Below are 23,835 nucleotides of genomic sequence, written 5' to 3' on the forward strand. Positions count from 1 at the left end.
TGAAACAATGTCCTTCTCAATATTTTCGCCTAGCCTATTACAAAGTTTATGTTTCCAGGAGGTACACGTAGCAGCAAGGTGGTAGACAGTCATATCAGCTCCCTCTAGTTGAGCCTCAATATTTACAATTAAATAAATACAAATTTCTTGAGATATGAGATTCATGATAGTTCCTGTATTTTGCTTGGTATTCAAACCTAGATTTTCAATAATTTTTTTACCACCAGGAGGTGCTTAATCATACTCATTGTCCCTTCAAAACTACATTTCTTCTAGCGAAAAGGATGTGATAGTGCTGCGCATGCTCAGTATAGCGCTCGCTTTCCAATTTACATCTTACCTTGCTTGTTATTTAACAGTTCAGCCATATATTTAGAGGGAAATGTTTGATATTTTTTCTTGTTCTTACTGCTTGTAAGCATTGGCAATCTCTACTTTGTCATCAGGTTTATAGTTGAAAAATATATTTAAACATTTTTAAAATGAGTACACAAACCTTGTAGATGCTGTATTTTCGATATTTGAGGTTTGCAATTAAGTCGAACTACAGCACTAATGAAAGATGAGTTGCTTTTCGGGTACGTGAATGTTTAAAAATAGTTCAAAAAACAACAAAACATAAAAATTGAAAAAGTACTAAGTCTTCCTACCAACAGATGTCGCTACTGCATTGACTATCTTCTTCGGAAATGTTAGGCTCCACCAGTGAGCAGCGCCCGTGTTATTTCTTCCTCATTTGACATTTTTAAACCAAAGATAAACCAATTTGTGACATTCCAATATCGAAAGACTACAAGATGGGAGAGTATCATAATGAGGTTTGTAGTTTTCTTATTTCTCAACCAATTTGGAATACAGTATTTAATTTCTTGTTTGATAAATAGTGGATGTAGCTGCTAGCAAACGAGGTTACTTACAACTACTGTAACTATTACTAAGTGTTCGTACTAAAACTACCATTCTGCTTGCTGCTACTTCTACAAAGAGTCCGAATACTGCGATTATAGATTCGATTTCAAAAACGAGTAGTTTATATGTCTGCAATGGAACGTAAAGTTGTGTTCTATTGATTTGTTTACAAAATATTTACAACGCCTTACAATACAAATATTAACTAGATTATAATGTATACTATATTGCTCAAATCTTCATATTTTGCTGTTTTCAGGGCTCATTCAACCCAGAGGAAGCTGATAGTGTTGTCAAGGAGGTAACTTTTTTATACCATAATAGAAGTGCGCATAATAACAATAATGTGTGTCCTCTTTCTTCACCTTAGAGACAAGGTTACAATCTATTTAAATAAAAATCCTCAAATTTTACAATACACTTAATATGAAAACAGGGAAAAAAAAATAAGTTTCCAGTGCTGTGAAAAAGTATTTAACCCTGGACATGTTTCAGACCACTCATTTATCACTTTTCTTTGCAAAATTGTTTAAAATCTCCCATATTGGAGGTTTTTCTAGCATGATCACTCATCTAAGGTCACATCACAGCATCTCAGTTGGATTTAAATCCGGACTTTGACTTGGCCACTCCAGAACCTTCATATTTTATTTTTTTTAGCCATTCAGAGGTGGACTTGCTGGTGTTTTGGGGATTGTTGTCCTCCTGAATGATCCAAGAGCTGTTGAGTTTGTGGACATGAAGTGATGTTTTCCGTCAGGACCACAGAAAACACCAGAGTTCATTATTCCATCAACCACAGCAAGTCGTCCTAGTGCTGAGGCAGCAAAGCGGCCCCAGACCATCACACTGCCACCAATATTCTTTACTGTTGGCATCATGTTCTTATTCTCAAATTGCCAATTTTACGCCAGACGTAACAGGCTGCACACCTTGCAAAAAGTTCAATTTTTGAGTTCACAAAATGTTTCTCCATAAATCTTGATGGCAATTAAGAGTTTTGGGGGGAAATGTGAAAATACTTTGTTTTTTTATGACAGGAGAGGTTATTGCCCTGGCACTCTCCCATGCATGCCATTTTTTGCAAATATCTTCCTTAGAATTGGATTTAGAAATGTTATAATAGAGTCATGAACACTGTTTGAACTGAGGCCAGTGAGGCCTGCAGTTCCTTGGATGTTTTTCGGGGTTCTTTTTAGGTGTTGACCAATATGGGTTTTTCAGAACTAATACAGATTATTCGTATTAAGAAGAGGCTGTTAACTGATTTTTCTGAGCCAATATTAATTTGCTGTAAAAACTTAAAAATTGGCATAGTAAAGTTGAAATAAAACAAAAACAAACAAAGAATATTAGTTATAAATTCAAATAAGTCTCTGGAAAAACGAAGTCAAACATTAAAAACTCTTTCAAAATGTCTAAAAATCTGGCCAAAGTATAATACACAGTTGCAGAGACTCTAGTGCTGTAAAATGGTTGTCTCCTAATGACCACTTTTGAAAACGCCTAGAACTACCTTTAGAAAAATGTGTAAAATGTATTGTTTAGTTTTTCAAATAAAGATCACATTTGACAAGATAGCAGGTTAGGCTTCAGGCCAATGTCTCACCTATTTTCTAGCTAAGATGCCTATGCTAGACTTATCTGTAGGCGTTTGATTAAAAAAAAAAATCAGACGAGAATAAAAACCTTCTATTTCTGTGTGTTCTAACTCCGGTTACTAAATGTTAGTAGCACTTCAGTGAATATTCCTGTTTGGGATAAAATCTCAGAGTCTTACCTTTCAAAGGAGACTAAAATCTCCGAAAGAATCAGGAACATCATTCTATTTACTTTGGGTATGTCTTGATTAAAATTTAGGGCGGATTTTACAGGGACGTTAAGGGGTTAATAGCTTTCTGAAACCTTTTCTAATTAGAATTTCATCACGAGAGCTTGGCTACATCAGATAGCCTAAATAAGCGGACCGTCAAGGAATAAACATAAAGATATCTGTCAAATTCCCAAATATCGATGCTGACAATCAGCCTGCCCGATAATCGGTCGACTTCTAGATATTTTGTAACCTCCTGGATGAGCCGTTGTCGCACTCCTAGAGTAATTTTAGTTGGTCGATCACTCCTAGGAAGGTTTGCCACTGTTTCTAATGTTCTCTATCTGTGGATAATGGCCCTGACAGTGGTTCGCTGGAGCCCTACATCCTTGGAAATGGCTTTGTGACCTTTTCCAGAATGGTAGATTTAAATCGTTTTTTGTTTTGTTTTTTTCCCCAAAAATTTCCTTTGGACTGTGGCTTGTCAATTGTGTTCTTAATGTTTTGTAGCCTACTCTATTTTGTCTAACAATTTTAGTGATTTCTTGATTCCACACGGGTGGTGGCAATCAATTTTGAGTGTGACTTATGGAATTGAGCTATTCTGTACCAAAACTGTGGTTAGTCAAAGTTACTTCGGGATTTAACAATGAGGAACTATTACTTTTTTACAACGGGCTAGATAAGCCTATATTTTTTTGCACCTCAATACATGGAATCAAAATTTCAAAACTGCATTTTGTATTTCCTTAGGTTGTCTGTATGATATTAAAAAATTGGTTTGATGACCTGAAACTTTAGTGAGTGATAAATATGCAAAAAAACACAGAAACAGTAAGGGGGGAAAACATTTTCCACGGCATTGTATCTTGGTTTTGTCCTCTCAACTGCCATGACATCTTCCACACTAGTGAACTGTAATCCCTCGTTTATTGCTGATCATGGGGACCAGAACACCCTTCCATACGCAAAAATCCACGAAGCTGTCTCATAAAGAGTCGAACGGGAATAATGGATCGCTGTCGCAACCGTGCATTTCTTTTTGGACTGGTATACGGCACGCTTGTCTACAAAAGGGTTTTTGGTTGGTCCCCGCTCGCAGCAATATGAGATAAGGGAAAATTTATTGCGGCCGCACAAGTGTATTTCATTTTAAGAGCGAATACAGTAACAGCAAAACAAAACAAAGATAAGTGATTATGGCTTGCAGAATAGTTTTTTTTAACCCTAGATGCACTGAGGCTGCGAAGTAGCAAGGGATTACAATTTTCAAGTAACAAAATAACAAAGAAATAACGTAAATAACTAAAAAAAGATCTATATCACAATTGGCTGGAAGGAAAAGTACCTAGGATCATTGACTAACCAGTCACAGGGCATACATGACTAGGGACATTAAAGGTAATGCCCGTTCCCTAAGAGACAATATGTTGCCAATGAGCTTGTATGTATGATTAATGCAGCATGAAAAAGGTACTCTCCTCTCGTAAGTCTTAGTCACACAAAAAAGGATAGAAAATTGTTACATTAATCAAACAGTCAACATATAACTTGAGATGTTTTGTTTAAAATCACATAATCCATTTGTTTGAATCGACATTACACTTTTTTCTTCTCTTTTTTTCTGAATATAATTAAATCAAATGAAGGTTTGCTAATCAGTTAATTACCAAAACAATTGTTTTGGCCAGTCATAATGTAAAACCGACACATTTTTAGTTGCCTTTAATACGACTAATCAATTTCAAACATGGTGCTACATATTATTTCCAGGGATACAGCGCCAGGCGTATGTTAAAAGCAGCTCTGTTTCCAGCCTATTTTTGGTCTGTTAATTCATGTGTCATGTGCTGTCATCTGATGTTTGCTGGGCTTGCGGTTGTGTTTTTCAGTGTATCGAGAATGTAGTGGGCGGTGACGACTATAACCAGAATCTGGTGAACAAATGGACCTCGGGCATAGTGGAGCGCTGCCTCACACAACTGGTCAAACTGGGCAAACAGTATAAATTCATTGGTGTGTTTGATTATATTATTGTGGTCCCCGGCGTCACGGCTTTTGAGATCTTGTCATGTGATCTAGGGTGAATAATAATTGGCATTTGAAACACTCAAAACCTGTTCCGGCCAATTGCCACTCTCATTTAAACTAAACATAAAAGAAACAGAATTAGTTTTGTAACACTTTGTTTGAATCATCTGCAATTTGTATTAGCTTGATACAAAGTATTTAGGGGCCGGTCACACAGCCGTTTGCGGCTGAATCACGGCTAAAATTTTGCGGGTTTTTTTTGGCCGTGGTTGCCCGCGATGGTAAATGCGCAAAATTGGCCAACCCGCTGTTCATCGGTGGTATGCCCGCAAAACAGACGCCGGCGACTGTTCCGCTTCCTCATCGCGTCATTTTTTGTGTGGACCACGGGTATAAAAGCTCCCGAGCCGGTGTTGTGCCCAAATCCGACTCCTACGCAACCCCCCCCCTCGCGTGAACGCGCATTCTGCTGCGATCGCTTTTGTTGGAAGCGTGCATTGACGTTGGTGACTTTTTCATCCGCGTTAACAAACGCATTTTGTAGAATACGATCGCACTTTATTGTTTAAATAAACGCGTTTGACCGTCACATGCGTAACACGCTAATTTCACGTAATAACACCGCGATACAGGCGCAGAACGTGCTATTACCATGCTCCACCCACGATTACCCGCTGAAATTTCCCGTCCTACCCATGTGTAATCATGCCCTGGCCGCGGCCAGAGCACGTCGTTCCGCGTCATTTCCGCGTCATTACCTCGTGTGCTGCCCGTGGTTAACACGTGCTCAAAGTTTTGAGCAGCTCAAAACTTTTTCGCGCGGCCAACCGCGTGTGAATTTCCGACCGCGAGTAAAGCACTGCTGTATCTCGTCTATATGGCGGTCTCAAAGCGTCCAACAGCGCCCAACAGCGTCTGCTTCAAATTTCTGGCCGTGGTTCAGCCTCGATACGCCCGTGAAAGGCTGTGTACCCGCGCTCTAAAGAATTGAGCAGCGCAAAACTTTTTCGCGGTGCCACCCGCGCGCGAATTTCCGACCGCGTGTTAAGCACTGCTGTATCTTGTCTGTATGGCGGTCTCAAAGCGTCCAATAGCGTCCGCCTCACAGGCAGAAATTTCTCGCCGTGATTCAGCCGCAAACGGCTGTGTGACCGGCCCCTTAGATGCTGCCAAGCAACATTTCCTGTGCATCCATTGAGCAATGCTTAAAAATGGATAGTTATTCAAAAAACAGAAATTATATTACTATATCCTTGTTGGGGACATTGGTGTGCAAAATATTACCTACTTAGGAGATATTGATAAACATTCCTGAAATAACACATTTGCTTTTGCAGTTATCAAATAATTGGTTAATATTCTTAAATAGATCATTTTAAAACACCGGTCCATAATTGCCATCAATGCAGTGTGGTCGTTTTTAGGGGCCTGTGTCACACTGTAATTATTTCTTTTTCTTTTTCCCCTGTCCTTCCAATTAAAATAAAAGGAATGCTATTACTTATTACATATGAATGTTTTTCCATAGTCACTTGTGCCCTGATGCAAAAAACTGGTGCTGGCCTCCACACTGCAAACTCCTGCTATTGGGATACCACTATGGACGGTACGTGAAAACAATGACCCAGGTTGACTGGATGACACTTGCTGGCTACCTCATGCACTAAACTCTTTGCAGGTAGTTGCACCGTGAGATGGGAAAGCCGCACAATGTACTGCGTGGTCAGCGTGTTTGCTGTTTCCATTGCCTAGAACGCGAGATTGTAGAGCGGTTCGAGAATGAAGTGCCACTTCCACAGTTGGGTATAGCTTTTAACCTTTTGATCTGTACTGTATAAATTATGGAAAATAATGATCCGATATTGGATCACATAATGCATGCAGGTTCAAACAACTGTTTTCCACTGACAGTGTGAACATTTAATTGAGCTTTATACGTTACGGTAACAATAAAGTTCTCCTATTCTATTTCATTCTGTTCTGTTCGTTGTGTGTCTGCCTTGGTGCATAACATATCAAAAGAAATATTTTTCCAAATTCACATGTCTTTGCATTAAAAAAAACTTTAATTTTTTTATTAAAAGTCTATTAGAAAATGATATGGAACAAACAAAACTTTGCAGTCTCGATTACTTTTTTGAGAAATCCATTCTCAGTCATGTCTATATGAATTATTTATTCATTTGTAATTTAATGTGTGGTTACACATCATAGGTTTTCCTGTTTGTAGATAAAGATGATAGTGACGATGGCTGGCGAAATGCAATTAACTTGTGAAAGGATATTCAATGAAAAACACAGAAGTGGTTGTGAAACAAACGATTGATACAGCGTAAAGCAGAACAACGTAAACTTGGAAAGTACCACCACGTTCATTTCTCTGCTTTTTTTGCAACAATGGCACATTTGCAAAACATCTGGTGGGAAGAAGGTGCCTGAAATTTCGCAATCTATGTCAAGAAAGATTTTACAATTGCTTGAAAATGAATTGGATAAAGCAATCCAGGCATATTTGTAAAAATGCTATATAGGCTTTTACTTGTACTGCTCTTTTCCTCCTTTAGTACTTGATGTATTTGAACACTGTCTCCCCATTTTAACATCCGAATAGTAAGGCAGCATTACGTGTTTGTGGGGTTTTACCATCTTGCCCAAGGCCACTATGACATACTCACAAAGGGTCGAGGATCAAACTGAACCTTTTGCCTTGAAAAGACGACCATTCAACTACCTGAGCCATGCTTGCCCTTTGAAAAGACATGCTGGAATTTCTGCAATTTGTGTTTCAGAATGCGTTTTAAGCCTAATGTTTGAGCACCAAAACCAGAGATGCTTAATTGCTCCTCAAATTTTTATTTTCTATTGAAGATATTCCCACGTTTCAGATTACGTCATGATAATTAATCTCTTCTGAACCACTCAAGATAATACTACTTTTGACCAGACCACAACTGTACAGTTCTCGTTGTTAATGACGACATGATGTCTAGACTCATTGGATTGGCTGAATTTACACACAAAGGGTAGCATATTGTCATGCCCCCCAAGGTTAATCTCGACAATTATAATGCTACCGGGTCAATGTTTAAAAATGTTAACCCAGTTTCTGGATAAGTATTTACAGGTATTTCTGTACACGTCTATGGCTTTGTACAACTGTGTCCAGTTTGTATCAGAAGTTTTCTTTGTTGAAGATGAACTTGACATCAGCTTCCGAGTGTGACAAACACTGTTTTTCCAGTGACTTTCCCAGTATTGGCGGTCCACACAAGAACACTCCAACTTTAGTTCTGGGAAGAAAAACAGTAATAATGACATTGCTAAATTACAACTTTAATCTGAAAAACTGAAAAGCGACAAATGTGGTCTCACGCTGGATGTTTGGAGGCAATGCTGGTGAATTCTGTGTCCCAGTTTGGTTTCCCGTAAAGGGTTTTCTGCTTCAGGCCAGTAATTGGGTCGTTTTCCGCCTCGTGATGTACCCAGAAGTGGGCCGCCTGGAATAACACAGTCTAATGAGTAAAGAATGCTTTTGCCTCGTGAAGGTCAAGAAAACTGCTTCATTTCAGAGACCTCTGCCTCCTTCCAACGGGTGAGATAGATGTTGTAGCTCAAGAAGTCTGTCACACTCTTTGCCGCCATTTGAGCCTCCAGTGACTGCAGCAAATCTGCAAACCACTCAAAGGCCTGTGTCTCAGGGCAAAGCCAGTAGAAATAAATCTGGAGATGAAAATAATGGAAAAGTGTCTTTTATTCCCCAGCTTCAACTCGCAAGTTGCACTCGAAGCAAACATTTTCAAGACTTGAAACTAAATCTAGGATTAAAGAATTGACTGTTCTCTCTCAGATATTGAGGTTTGTAAACATTGTAAGTCTCTGGTCGTCTTTTCACCTTTTTTAATGTTCTCACTTCCAATAAAGCACTTTATTATGTAATTATAGGGATTATAAAAGACCTTTTTTTTCAATTTGGCACAGAACGTGTAGTTTTCCATCCCTTCAATCATGCAAATATGTTCCAAAATAGTTCTTGAGAAATTAATTTTCAAAGTAGACAGTTTGCCCTTATATCCCCTAGAGCTGTGACGTCACCTGATGACAAACGTCCCCTTGAAAAACTCATTTCAGCTTGGAGTGATTGGAACTTGGATTACTGTGTCGCTGGGAAACTTTTGACTCTTCTCCGATTTGATAATCAAAGGGGTAGGTTTACCTGCTGTGATGAGCAGCGTGCGTTCCTTTTTTGACTTTACCTCATTTTGTCTTGCAATTAATATATTAACATAATCTTTTCCAGATATCTCCCTGTGTGCGTGCTAGCTTGTCTGCTGTGCTCATTGATTTTTCTCCTGGGTTTGCGTTTGTTGCAGTTGTAGTGTTTTGTTGTTGGCTCGCGGTTATCACGACTGCTTACTCCATGTTTTTCGGTCAGCCAGCCTCATGTTTTTTTCTGCCCATCAGTCCCGGTTCCTCTTCTATGGCAGCTAGGTGGCCTGACATGCCTCCACAAAAACTACCAATACTTTGTTAAAACACTCAAAACCTTTTCGACTAGTTAACATGTGAACAAATAGGCTGACTGACTTGCTATGGTGCTTTTGTTCTTCACGTGACGTGAGAGCTCAGGAAGTCAAAGACGAGACAGACTGTCTTCAAAATGCATTATCTCAGAAAATAATATGAATATCACAATGACACGTATATATAAATATCAGGCAAAAAACATGTTCTATTTTTCCACATTTTGTATGTTTTAGAATTTGGGAATCCCTTTAAGAAAAGATCTTACCTTTTTGGTGAAAACATTTTGGTTCTGGATGCGTTTGTACCACACCGATTTTAGGATGGAGGCAAAAGGTGTGACACCAATCCCCGCCCCCACAAGAACGACCACCTCGTACCGAAACACGTCCTCACTGGCAGTGCCAAAAGGCCCGTCAATTGCTACCCTGAAAGAACCAAACGTGCGTTTCGAGAATAATTTTCTGTAGCAATCCATTTTGTTATATAATGTTACATTTTCTGCCCAAATGGAATAGCATTTTCTAATTTTTAGCACGGCTTCAGCGCAACTCTTACAGTTGCTCAGATCAAAGTGATCCCTATGATTGTGACTATCATCATTTTCTTCTGCATCCGCTCTTTAAATTGCGAGAATTACAGTGACACAATGGGCCACCTAAAGTGAAGATGATGCTTAGGCGTCTTCAACAACACCTAGCTGTAGAAACCAAACACAATCTGGGACAATTTCTCAATAGCATGTGTTTTCATACTTGGGCAGTTTCCATGCCTCCTGGGGTTCAGATTTATCTCCTCCGCAGGCTTCATACAATGTCTGAGTCCAATCTCCAACAATTCGAATGTGGGCACTGAAGTAGTCCTCCTCAGGAGCTGAGGTCAGTGTAAAGGGGTGCCACTCCAGTCTGGAGACTGATGGGCACTGGATAAAGACGTATTGGCCCACCTCCATGTGGAAACCTTTCCTCTTCATCTGAAGTTCCAGTGTTTTGGAGGGATGCATCACCACCTGTTTCACAGCATTTTCTCTGTTTTAAATTTTGGTGACATCACTCTGAATTTCTGCTTGTTCACTTACCTTGGTGATGACCACTTTTTGATGGGAGCGATAGATTCGGACAAGCCTCTCGCATACGTATAGGATCATGGGACCCACGATCCACTTCCAGGTCTGTAAAAATGTGACATTTAAGTTCACCTAACTCAAACCAATGGAAGAAAGTTTGGCGACACACCATTGGTGGGTTTCCGGCAAACTCTGGAACTGCGCAATCCGTATCATTCCTTTCCCAATCCTCAAAGCGGTCTGCACAGACCAGTGGGTTGTTTGTTGTCAGGCTAGCTGTTGTTTGTCCTCGTACAATCCTCCTAAGAGGTAGAGCATAAATTTAAATCAATTGTTTGATAGAAAAAAGATTGAACGTTTCTCACTTTCCTACCCAAAGCCGTGGAATACCAGTCCAATGAAGAAAAGGATGAAAAGGTGATGGGTGTACCAAAACACCTCAAAGTATGACCGGCGGATGACCTCCATGGAGGAAGTGATGATGAGAATGAGTGCTAGAGTAATGACCACACCCGACACACCGGCGATGGTGGTAAACATGACTATGGTCGGGTTCTAGTGGAAAAGTATAAATTGAATCAACAGGCAAGTGCTTTGTCGATATTGCCGCCTTTTGAGAAATGAGCTCTCCCCACCGTTTCGTTGGACCTGATGGGGTTGAGGAAGGAAGCGTTGTCATCGTTGCCAATTTCAGACAGTATGAAGGGCAGAAAACTGCTGTTGCGATTTAGCTGGGCCTCCATGAAGTACTCAAAGTTGAACAAGTGTGCGATGATATGCACGGCTGACAAATAAGGACACAGTCATATGCTGATGTGGGCCATTCTACTACCAATCAGCATCGACAATACCTGTGTGAAAAGCGATCATATATGCCACCATCTTGTGGAAAGCGATGTTTCGGTCCAGCTGCCGAGCGGCAGTGCGACTGCAGAACTGAATATGATTTTGGTTAGAGTGAAATCTTATGAAACTGAACAGGTTGTAAAGTCCATTACCTGAATGGACCCGCGCATGAAGGAGAGCAGGTTCCTGCAGACTGGTAGCAGGATGAGCATGCAATTGAAGTTCAGGCAGGCAGCCGGAGCTCGAGCCCACGACAAAGCATGCTGGAAATCAAGGACATGTTTGCCTTCGTTGTGTCGCACAAATTGGAAATGTTTTAAAGTTTCCGATCAGAAATAAAATGGATGCTTAATGTCTTTTCCCCTGCTTTTTGTGCAGTACAAGTATGTCCACTAAAACTACGAAAAACAAGCAACTTATGACTCACTCCGAGCAGCACACGTGTGTAGAACCATTTGTCGACCAGAAATGCCATGTAGAAATGCACGAAGAGGAAGGCATTAATCGCAAGCCAAACCAGCTGAAGCAGACAATAACAAGCACATTGAGTACATCTGATAAATTCCACTTTCATTTCAAGTTTTAATTAGTCAGGCTATATTCAATCGTCTCTCGGCCAAACTAATTGTTATACCCTTGGAGGAAATACTCTTGGACTGGTTTAGATTGAGGATATACTCGATCGACTGTTCAAAATTCAGTCCATTTTGTTTAAAACCCAATTTCTAGGATCATGCCGTTTTGCATATGCCAAATCGCTTTTTTATCCAGTTAAAGCTTCACGCTCACAACAGACAGACAGAATAATGAACAACCTGCAGGTACTTGGAAAAAAATATAATTGCTAACATCATGGATTTAAAATAAAGATGAATCATTCTCACAACAACAAAGATGGAGAGTCCTTCGTTAGCCGCCAAGTTCCCCATGCCGAGTTGCAGTTGCAAGTGCTGGCACAAAGCAGAAGAGAAAATGAACACTCGCAACACTTTGGCCTTTTTTGTTTGGAGCAAATGGGGAACTGAATCGGCAAACGGCAATCCTGAAATACTCTCTGACAGTTGAGTGATGTCATGTTCGCGAGGGATTTCTCCACCAAAGGGTCATATTCATTATGATGATAGAAATGCTTGACATGTTACCATCTGCAACTCAATTGTCCATTTCTATATGACCACTCATTGACTTTTCCCTGACCTGGTCTAAGAATGACGGACATTTTTGCACCCTTGCTTTAGCTCTGCCATTTGGGCCCTTAGCTATAGTTGAGCGTAGAGAAAGAACTCAACGGCAGATATGAAGGAAGTGGTAAATGTCGAAAGTTAAAGCAAACCGAGTTGCTTTAGTTCCTATTTCGAGCACTGTACATTTGAAACTTAAAGAAGCTACATCTGAACCTGACTTAGTAATTAATAAAGGGTGAAAGTTGCATATCTACTATTTTTTCTTACCTAATTAAAAAGCCAATGATGGTAACGTGTTGCATTAGGCTGGAATTTAAAATTGCTTAATTCTTGTTTGTAAGTGCGGGAGTTCGTAAAAGGTGCGGTGCATAGTTTGAGGTCTATGTGTTAACAATGCCCAACTGAGTTCAAAGAGCCTTTATAAAATAAAAAATGTTGTGCCAATCTGCTTTTGTCTTACTTTTACCCTTGACGCTCCGGCCACAGAGCGCATTACGGTGGAGGCAAGGAGGTGGGGGGAAGAGAGTGATTTCACGGGCGTGCTCTTGGTTTTCTTTTATTCTACGATGAAAATGGTAAAGATAACATATGGACTATTTCAAATACAATCCAAAAACAATACCTCTCCACTCATTCCTATCCACTATATTTAGACCTCATTCCTGCAGTGCACTCATAACACCATCCATCATATATATATATATATATATATATATATATATATATATAGTCCATAGTCAGATGGGATTGATTTTTAATGAGGAAACCCGCAAAAGTTATTAGATGAAATTGCTGGTTATTTTGAGTTTTCACTTAAGTCAATGCTGCTGTTTTAGTTCTCGGAAGGTGAAAGTGAGACACAAGATCTGTGTAAATGTTAGAAAGAGCAAAATAAATTCAGACAAGAGGCTTTCTACATTTTTAACCCATTTAATCTTCACATAGGGGATTGTCATAAATCCCCTGCATAGTTACTGTGCCATAAGTACAGACTATTTCACAACTCCTAATCTCCTTTGTTGTGGTTGGCGCAGACACGTGAGTAATTTGGGGAGCTCTGTCGTGCAAATCCATGAAACCGCATTAACCCAATAAAACAGTTCTGGTATTTCTACCTGAACGCTTAAAAAGACTGTAGAAATTAAGAAATGTGAAATATGGGTACTATCCATCCATCCATTATCTGCACCGCTTATTCTCATTCGGTTCACCGGGTGCTGGAGCCCAACCCAGCTATCCTCGGACAGTGTGCAGGGGACACCCTGAACTGGTTGCCAGCCAGTCGCAGGGCACACAGAGACAGATAACTCACATGCTCATTCACACCTAAGACAATATGGACATGCCAATTAACCTGACATGCATGCTTTTGGAATATAGGAGAAAAACAGAGTGCCCGGAGGAAAGCCACGCAAGCATGGGGAAAACATGCAAACTCCACACAGGAGGTTTGATCGTATGACCTCAGAACAGTGCCGCAGACGCGCTAACCACTCAGCCGCCATGCTCCCCTATATGGGTACTGTTGCTCTTAAATTAAACATACACAAAAGGAACACAAAAAAAATACAGTAAATAGGGTCTTTATTAATTTTTTTGGGGTCAATTTTAATCAATCAAAATAATCACGTTTTTTAAGTGAAACATAAATACTCCAAAACTATTTGGCTCTAACTGATTTTATTTTTTCAATGATAATTAGATGAATGACATAATTTCCAAAGAATTTGAAGATAAAAAAAAATGACAACGCAATGTTTGAAAAATAACCTCATACTGAAATCAAAATTTAAGGAAGTCATACTCAAATTTAGGAGGACAAGCAAGGACCCAACTTATCTTACCATCAATGAACACTATTGAGACTCCACTCTTTTAAAATGGATTCACAAATTGTAAAACATACAAAATGTGAGAAAATAATATGTGTTTTCTTTGCATAATCTCTCTTTCTCTCTCTCTCCCTCTCTCTCTCTCTCACTCTCTCATCTCATTAGCTGCACCGCTTATCCTCAGTAGGGTCGTAGGGGTGCTGGAGCCCATCCCAGCAATCATAGGGCAGTGGGCAGGGGACACCCTAAACTGGTTGCCAGCCAATTGCAGGGCACACAGGGACAGACAACTCACTCGCTCATTCACACCTAGGGACAATTTGGACCGGCCAATTTACCTGACATGCATGTTTTTGGAATGTGGGAGGAAACCGGAGTGCCCGGGGGAAACCCACGCAAGCACGGGGCAAAATAAAAACTCCGCACAGGAAGTTCGGTAGCTGGATTTGGACTTAGAACTGTGCGGCACATGCGCTAACCATATATATATATATATATATATATATATATATATATATATATATATATATATATATATATATATATATATATATATATATATATATATATATATACTGGTATATATATATATATATATATATACTGGTATATATATATATATATATATATATATATATATATATATACTGTATATGTCATTAGTATACGGCAATTATTTACGGAGATAATGCATTTTGAAGACAGTCTGTTTTGTCTTACTTCCTTTGCTCTGAAGTCATGTGAAGAACACCAGCACCCTAACAAGCCGGTCGCCCTATTGGTTTACTTGACAACTAGTTGAAAAGGTTTTGAGCAAAGTTTTGGTAGTTTTTGTGGAGAATGCCTATGCGTTGTGTCGCAAATTGGTTCAGCAATGGTTCAACGGCCATCAATGGCGAGCAGCCAAAATGGGGCAAACCAGCAAAAATAACATGCATAGAGCTAACAGAGGGTGAACCAGGACACGGCAGGCTAGCCGGCTGCCATAAAGAATAAACCGGGACCGATCGGCAAAAAACTTGGGGCTGGCTGACGGAAAACATGATGGGCCAGGATAACCGCAAGCCACAGCAGCAACAAACATGAACCCAGCCGGGAAAAAAACAATGAGCACAGCAGGCAAGCCAGCTAGACGACTGCTGGTGAGGATAACCTAGATTAAACAAAACTGAAAGCCTTCAGGAGCCCGCACGCCAACTAGGAGTTATCTAGACAATATTATACTAATTACATGAGAAGCGGCAAAAACGGGAGGAAAAGTCATAATCAAATACCTAAAATGAGGCAAAGTCAAAAAAGGAACACACGCTTGAACACGACGGCAGGTAAACTTACCCTTCGATGATCAACTTGGACTAAAACAGTCAGAAGTCCCCCAGCAACACAGTAAGCAAAGTACCAATTATTCCAAGCTGGAATATCCGCTAGGCATTTGTTGATTACTACAATGGTTGTCGGGTTTTGAACGGGACGTGCCATTTGTTTTGGTTCTCGTTGCCTTCTGGTGACGTCACAGCTCCAAGAGGTATGAGATCAAACCTTGTACTTTGAAAATAAGTCCGACAGATTCATTACGCGTGGAATATTTTGGAACACATCTGCATGGTTGGGGGGAGGAGCACCACACATTCTGTGCCTTATTAAAAAAGGTCACTTAGGAACCCTTTGGAGAGAGTCATCAACACAGCCCGGAAAATCATTGGCTGCTCTCTAACTCAGTCTGGAGGACATTGCTAGCTTGCAACGCCTCAGCTGAGTCACCGCTTTTGGCCATTTTCAAAAGGCAATTCCTCTTGAAAAGCCAATGTAATGTTGGCGATCATCAGCCATTTCCTGGAAACGCTCTGGAAAAATACCCTGGAAAAAAAGCTGCTGGTGTCCCGCAGAGCCACAATGGAGAGCGTTCTGGCATCAAGGCATCACGGTGTGATACAGACATCAGTCTCAAGGGGGCATATCAGATCCACTGGGAGGCATAATTATTATTACCCACAAAACACACAGAGGTGAGGCTTCCAGTGGGGGGAAGGGTACGCACAAGCCCTAACTGGTGGGGTGGGCCCCGTATGGCCCGTCCATAGCGACAGGAGAGCCTAACAGACAGGCATCAACACAGCCTAGAAAATTGTCAGCCTCCCTATACCTAGTTTCTCTACGACAGCAACCCCTACAACATTATTAACCCTGTTAGATCCTGACATAGAAAAACATTGAATACTATTTTAACCACTTTTAATGGTGTTCTGGAAGGCCTTTGAAGATGAAAATGAAATGTTTATGTCACCTTCCGGCAATCACTCCAGCTGACATGGCCTCAACCAAATATATCCCATCCCGTACAGCCCTGCTAAAAGCATGAAAGCAGATAGGCATAGTGGAAAATGAAGTATAAGGGCTCTTTGAACTCATTTGAACATATTTTATTACCCTCAACTTTTAAGGAAAACCTCAAATGACACACTCCCCCTTTAAATATGATAAAGCCAGTCAAAGATAAAAAGAAATGTTGGTCAGCCAAAGTTTTGCAGATTCTGAAAGTTCTGCACCTGTGGGCTATGCTTATAATAAAAACAAAAATCCCACGTAGAATAATTGTGAGTCTGAACAATATAGAGTTTACGGTAAACGTGTTCCCGGATATTGGTATTTTTATTTGTAAAATTATGTTTGCAATACACCATGTCTGCAAAAAAAAGAAAACGTCTTGGACTGAACACTCTGCAGTGGTGGGCCGTGAGGGCCTACAAGGCCTTATCTGCTGGCCCAAAAATATCTAAATCCAATAATGTTACTTATATTTTGTCCATCAATGCGTATTAAATAATTCCAAATAATCATTCAGCTCCTTTCAATGCTTCTCCCATGTCTGCTTTCACATTTAAGTATTTAACCAACCACATTTCCACCACTACTTGTTGCTAGGCTCAGTAATCTACCTGGACGACTTCAGGATGAGATTGGCAGGCTCTGCCCCATACAATCAGTCTCGAAGTGAGCAGTTTCGGTAGCCAATCTGATTTCGAGTTGGTGTCTGAATGGAAGCCAACAGGCGCTGAGCAACATCCCCAGTTTCACAAAGTGTGACTGGCTTAGTGGCTAGGGGTGTCAAGACCAGAACGGAGACAGCACGCACTTGCGTTGTGTTTCTCACAAGTTTTATTGGAAGAAAGAGAAATGGTTGTGCCTACGATCCGGTGATTGCTGGATGCGGGAAGCAGGTCGCTCTGATACTCGGATTCTGGTCCGAACGCAGAAGTGGATTTTCCGTGGCGAGCAATGGCGGTGTCGGGGACGGAAAAACGGGTCAGTAGCCGGCACAGGAGGGCAAAAATGTGGTCAGGTCGGAAGTGAGTCGTAAGCCAGAATAGGAGAGAAGACGTGGTCGGGGACAAAAAGGGGTCGAAAGCCGGGACGGGAGAGTAGACGTGGTCAGGATAAAAAATGAGTCGAAGCCGGGGAACAGACAGGAGCAAAAAACGGGACAGGTAGGAGTCAGGGTCGAAAAAGGCTTGCCTAGTGTTAACTGAGGTTTGCAGACGGACTGATAAAAGGGGACAGACAGGACTGAGTACAAATACTGATCGGGAGCCAATCAGAGCCTGCTGCAGCTGGCGCCAACGGAGTGGGCACAGCTGAGTCACATCAGTAATCATGACAAGGGGGGGTGGTAAACATACAAAGTGTTAGCGCCAACAGCCGTTAAACAAGAAATGAATACACTTGTGTTGGTTTATCAGCTAAATGTCAGACAACTGCTGAGCAAGCAAGCGAGAAAAGGTTTAATCTACCATTTTAAGCGTAGAGATAAGATCTTATGTCCGACCCCAATTCAGACCTGATCTGAAATTCTGCCAGTCGGGGTTAAAATGTCAAATGACTGGCTAAGTACCGTCTCGCTGCCTTGTTGAAAAAACAAATCATGCACCCATTATGGTCCTTCTGTTTATACAGACTTTTTTAAACTTAGATTTCATGACAAAAGACTGGCACGGGGGGCCCTTAGAGAACAAACACCCCAAACACTCTTCCTCTACCCTGTCTCAGTCTCGCTCAGTCTGGGCTAACCCTGGGGACAGCTTTCGGGGTTCGGCACAGCCGTTGGACCTGATGAACGGAAGCGCACAGGGACCAGGTTGCAAAATCACGTCACAGACACAAAAAAGGTCCCTTCATAAGAGTTCCTTTGCGAACGACCCATCACTACAGGGAGTGCAGAATTATTAGGCAAGTTGTATTTTTGAGGATTAATTTTATTATTGAACAACAACCATGTTCTTAATGAACCCAAAAGTCTCATTAATATCAAAGCTGAATATTTTGGAAGTTGGAGTGGGGCTTTTTTAGTTTTAGCTATTTTAGGAGGATATCTGTGTGTGCAGGTGACTATTACTGTGCATAATTATTAGGCAACTTAACAAAAAACAAATGTATACCCATTTCAATTATTTATTTTCATCAGGGAAACCAATATAACAGCTCAACATTCACAAATATACATTTCTGACATTCAAAAACAAAACAAAAACAAATCAGTGACCAATATAGCCACCTTTCTTTGCAAGGACACTCAAAAGCCTGCCATCCATGGATTCTGTCAGTGCTTTGATCTGTTCACGATCAACATTGCGTGCAGCAGCAACCACAGCCTCCCAGACACTGTTCAGAGAGGTGTACTGTTTTCCCTCCTTGTAAATCTCACATTTGATGAGGGACCACAGGTTCTCTATGGGGTTCAGATCAGGTGAACAAGGAGGCCATGTCATTAGTTTTTCTTCTTTTAGACCCTTTCTTGCCAGCCACGCTGTGGAGTACTTGGATGCGTGTGATGGAGCGTTGTCCTGCATGAAAATCATGTTTTTCTTGAAGGATGCGGACTTCTTCCTGTACCACTGCTTGAAGAAGGTGTCTTCCAGAAACTGGCAGTAGGACTGGGAGTTGAGCTTGAGTCCATCCTCAACCCGAAAAGGCCCCACAAGCTCATCTTTGATGATACCAGCCCATACCAGTACCCCACCTCCACCTTGCTGGCGTCTGAGGCGGACTGGAGCTCTCTGCCCTTTACCGATCCAGCCACGGGCCCATCCATCTGGCCCATCAAGACCCACTCTCATTTCATCAGTCCATAAAACCTTAGAAAAATCAGTCTTGAGATTTTTCTTGGCCCATTCTTGACGTTTCAGCTTGTGTGTCTTGTTCAGTGGTGGTCGTTTTTCAGCCTTTCTTACCTTGGCCATGTCTCTGAGTATTGCACACCTTGTGCTTTTGGGCACTCCAGTGATGTTGCAGCTCTGAAATATGGCAAAACTGGTGGCAAGTGGCATCTTGGCAGCTGTACGCTTGACTTTTCTCAGTTCACGGGCAGTTATTTTGCGCCTTGGTTTTTCTACACGCATCTTGCGACCCTGTTGACTATTTTGAATGTAACGCTTGATTGTTCGATGATCACGCTTCAGAAGCTTGGCAATTTTAAGAGTGCTGCATCCCTCTGCAAGATATCTCACTATTTTTGACTTTTCAGAGCCTGTCAAGTCCCTCTTCTGACCCATTTTGCCAAAGGAAAGAAAGTTGCCTAATAATTATGCACACCTGATATAGGGTGTTGATGTCATTAGACCACACCCCTTCTCATTACAGAGATGCACATCACCTGATATGCTTAATTGGTAGTAGGCTTTCGAGCCTATACAGCTTGGAGTAAGACAACATGCATAAAGAGGATGATGTGGTCAAAATACTCATTTGCCTAATAATTCTGCACTCCCTGTAATTCGGTATGGAGCGAAGGCCTACTTCTAATATCCACAGCACACCACTGGTACTCAGCAACGGAGGAATACATTTTCCAGTGGTTTGAAGCCCGTATACAAAATGGTTATGGAGTGCCTAAGCTAAGAGCCCATTTGCAAGCTCTCAAGAATATATTAGACAAGATATAAAAGACTTCAACGCTTCCACATATTAGTGTGCACGTTTTCTTCTTTTTTCATGTAGCTATTTTTAAGCAGTTTTAGGTGGCCCGCTTCAATGCATGTATATACGTTAATTTGTAACTACATCATTATTTGACAGTAACTTGCCACTAATGGAATGACTTTTTAATTAAGGTACTAGTACCGCTTTATCCTAGTGTGCCACCGTCTAATCTCGTCGTAAAATATGTTAACTACGTGTCATGATTACCCAAGTGGAGCCACCTGGGGTAATCATGTGGCGCGCTGGAATGTGCTTCCTGATTGGTTAATGCTCCCTTTTTAAACGCGTTACGCGGAGAACTCTTGGTCGGAGGATTACTTCTGTACCCCGTAAGACTCTCCCGATTACATGTACCTTCTTGTTTACCTGATTCTGCCTGCCTGCCTCCGATCCGACCTGCCTCCGATCCGACCTGCCTCCGATCCGACCTGCTTCCGTCCCACGCTACGATCTTCTCTTCAGTCCCGGTAAACTCGACCTGCTTCCGTCCCACGCTACGATTAGCTACGTCTTCCGAAGTTGTCTTCACGACGTTGCTGCTGACGTTCGACGGTCATCGTGTTTCCCGCTAACCCTTATGCTTCCCCAAATAAAGACTTGTAACGAACGCTCTGGGGTCTCCTGTTCTGTTCTGGTCCGCCCTGACACTACGTTCAATGACAATAAAGACAATTCTGATTCATTTTTGAACACCAACTTCTTTTTGCCTTGTTGGAAGGTCGACTACGTGTGAAGATATTTGACAGTTTTCCTTTGGAATTTAAGCCAATGTACTGCCTAAATCCAACTCCCCTGCAGCCCCCCACCCCCCCGCGTGAACGCGCATTCTCCTGTGCTTCCGACAAAATCGATCGTGCTCTATATAACAAGTTTATCAAAACAATAAAGCGAGCTAATTAAAACATTTAAGCGATTGCACTTTATTGTTTTAAGGAACGCGTTATACAGACTACGATTTAGATACGACTTAGGCAGTACACCGGCGCTGAGCACGGCTCTGTGTGCACGCGCGCAGCAAGCGGCTCTAATCGGAGACGCGCGTGCACACACACGCACGCACGCACTCGCTCATCTGGGAGTTGAGTTCGGCCAAAGAGACGCGCTCCCGCTACATCAACAGCGAAGAGGATTTGAAGAATTTGGATCTGCAAAGAGGCAAAGTTATTTCGATGTGAAAAAGGTGGGTGCCCTTCATCATCTTAAGGTATAGTGATTTGATTGTTACCAGTATGTCTCATTAATATAATGACTATTATTGGACTTAATTTTTTTACAGTCCCTACAACGAAGTCTCTTTACTTCACTGATTTGCATCGTACATTATTTTCTGCATTGTGTTTGGCTAAACATTGATGATTAAAATGATTATTTGACTGTACAGTAGTTGTTTGTAAAATATTTTTATGTAATTTTAATGTAATAATGGTAAAAAAATGAAAGGTTCTACTTTACAGCATACTGCTATATGACTAGTTATTTTTGGAACGTAGTCCCCATGATAAATTAGGGCTTCACCTTATTTGTCTTTTTTTTTACCGTTGTGAGAATTCCAACTCATATCCTAATCTTTTTCAATTCTATACCCTGCTTTGTGTAAATAGACTGCCACTTTATTTTCCCAGTGTAAAACCACATTACATGGTCTCAGGCGTAAATCAACTGATGATGTAGCATGAAGGAGCAACTCCAGGTTCGACATATTGCTCAAGGACACTTTGGCATAATCACTAGACTGGATTGAAACCCACAACCCGGAGGTTGTAAGACTGAACAATGTCTCAGACGTGGCCTTTTGAATTTCTTTACTGGTTCCGGTTTTCCAAAGATTTAATATCTGATTGGGCCGAGAGATATGTGTTTATACTCGGAGCTATATGATAGAATATATTACATCTCCAGAGCTTAACCACGCTCAAAAATAGAAAGTTGATATCAAGTGGAGAGACCCTCAATTCCATTGAATTTTCTAAATGTTCATTTAACAGAAGAAAACATTGTCCATTTGAGCTGAAATTTGTTATGCTTGGTACATGAAATTTGTGACTTGAGACAAAAAGTGTCTTTGTCATTCTCGGGTGCCTGTTAAATTAAAAATGTTACGTTTTAATCTTGCAACTTCCAAGTAACAGAGCTCGACCTCAATCATGGCATCAAGTCACTGATGTTCAGAGAAATAAAGGACACATAAAAAAATAGAAAACGACAACCTCCTCTGTTTTTGTAGCGCTCTCAAGAATACCACTTTTTCCTCGTTTTTTTGTCTTCATGTAAGATGGTGACTGCTGGATTTTCAGACTAAGCACAATGAGATAACAGTCCAACAGGAAAATTATCCACGTGATTTTCACATTTGACACACACGCATGGTTGTACATTATCTTTGTACCTAAACGATCCTGCGTTAACTGCTTCAAGTAATTCATCTTGTGACATCCGACTCCAACGTAATTCATTAGACACAGTTCTTTTCCCACAATAGACCTTCGTCTGAATCTGACGTGAGCACCCTCAACTTCAAAATTAATTTCGTTATGGATTTAAGAACGTTCACGTATGTGTGTTTACATGGTGGGATGTCCCGTTCGGGATTCAAGCCTGCGGGACCTTCATCTTATCCCAAAAAGGCTCATCAGCTGATGTGATTTGGTAACTGTTACCAGTCCAAAAGAAGATTTTGCCTGCCGCTAGACTTTCTCAACATTGTTTTGTTGCGATAAAGCGATATGTTCTTGTTGTTAGCAGAATAAAGAAGGTAAGGTTTCTTAATTCTAAATCATTACTGCAGCAGCAAATGGAGCATAGAAATGCAGACAATGAGGATTGACGTCGCAGGTTCTTTGGGAGGTTGATTGTTGATGACGAGAATAATGACCCGGTCGCAAGGCCTTCTACTTAAGTGAGGTTGTTGGGCCCGTAGTTTGTTGAAACTTGCATAAGAAACAACTGCATCAATCAATGTGTTGGTTCCATAGAAGAATGTATTCAGCTACTTGAAGTGGTCAGTGGTTGGGAGCTGCAGTACAGAATTTGCAACCTAGAGAGCGTTAAAGACCTCACGAAAGCAGACCAATCGAAAGTAAGTATTTAGCGATTTTGTTGGTGTTTATCAGTGGTGTCTTGACACAAAACCCAGCCAAAGACACTTGCGCAGGCCTAAAGTACAACTATGTATATTTTCACGAAAATCAGTTTAGTCTTTTCAGTGCCTAAATGTAACATACAAACACACGCGCACACACGCACACGCGCTAATCAGGATTTATAAAGTAGTTTAGATTAGATATATAGAGATATATAGAGATAAACGATAGAGCTAAACAGAATAGTCAAGGTGCATCTGCTTGAGTAAACTTTGACCCCTGCAGGACAGTTTATAGGTACAGTAACACAACCACATGTGAGCCGTTTGTAAATTAGTTACAAGACAGTGTCAATGTATGTAATGATCTTCCACACACCTTAAAAAAATGCGGGAATCAGTGTTGGCCGCTTTACTGTAAAACAGTAGTTACAGTTACTAGTTTTTCTTTTGAAAGGTAACACATTAAATCCCCCCCAGATTGGGTGGTAGGTTAGTTGGTTGGATCCCTTAGCCACTAGGGTCGAATGGGTACCCGTTCTTGTGGTGTGTCTTGGGAAAGTACAGCCTGGTGGTGCCCA

General features: G+C 41.0%; 3 protein-coding genes across 3 annotated transcripts in view; 2 read left to right on the forward strand and 1 right to left on the reverse strand.

Annotated features, from left to right (window-relative positions):
• The first annotated feature begins 653 nt into the window (after positions 1-653).
• LOC148370330 (dynein light chain Tctex-type 3-like) lies at positions 654-6,726 on the forward strand. Its single transcript, XM_088332837.1, has 5 exons — positions 654-818; positions 1,169-1,210; positions 4,615-4,738; positions 6,282-6,359; positions 6,432-6,726. The coding sequence occupies exons 1-5, from the start codon at positions 798-800 to the stop codon at positions 6,503-6,505; spliced, it is 339 nt and encodes a 112-aa protein (XP_088188963.1). The 5' UTR covers positions 654-797; the 3' UTR covers positions 6,506-6,726.
• Positions 6,727-7,590: 864 nt separating this feature from the next.
• Positions 7,591-12,175, reverse strand: cybb (cytochrome b-245, beta polypeptide (chronic granulomatous disease)). The gene is made up of 13 exons (XM_088332835.1): positions 12,071-12,175; positions 11,614-11,706; positions 11,339-11,449; positions 11,192-11,276; positions 10,976-11,124; positions 10,714-10,895; positions 10,510-10,642; positions 10,353-10,445; positions 10,030-10,283; positions 9,543-9,702; positions 8,327-8,473; positions 8,126-8,250; positions 7,591-8,043 (listed from the first exon to the last, which is right to left on the reverse strand). Exons 1-13 carry the CDS (start codon positions 12,113-12,115, stop codon positions 7,926-7,928), a joined length of 1,695 nt encoding a protein of 564 aa, XP_088188961.1. The 5' UTR covers positions 12,116-12,175; the 3' UTR covers positions 7,591-7,925.
• A 9,072-nt stretch (positions 12,176-21,247) lies between these two features.
• Positions 21,248-23,835, forward strand: part of crfa4 (cytokine receptor family, class I receptor 4) — a 34,194-nt gene continuing 31,606 nt past the window's right edge. The window contains exon 1 of the mRNA XM_088332839.1: positions 21,248-21,355. The gene's annotated coding sequence lies outside the window, so the exon portion shown is untranslated. The remainder of the gene's footprint in view (positions 21,356-23,835) is intronic.

The sequence above is a fragment of the Urocampus carinirostris genome, chromosome 3 (genome assembly GCF_059441175.1).
Source record: "Urocampus carinirostris isolate Australia breed hairy pipefish chromosome 3, RoL_Ucar_1.0, whole genome shotgun sequence".
In the NCBI taxonomy this organism is placed as follows: domain Eukaryota; kingdom Metazoa; phylum Chordata; class Actinopteri; order Syngnathiformes; family Syngnathidae; genus Urocampus; species Urocampus carinirostris.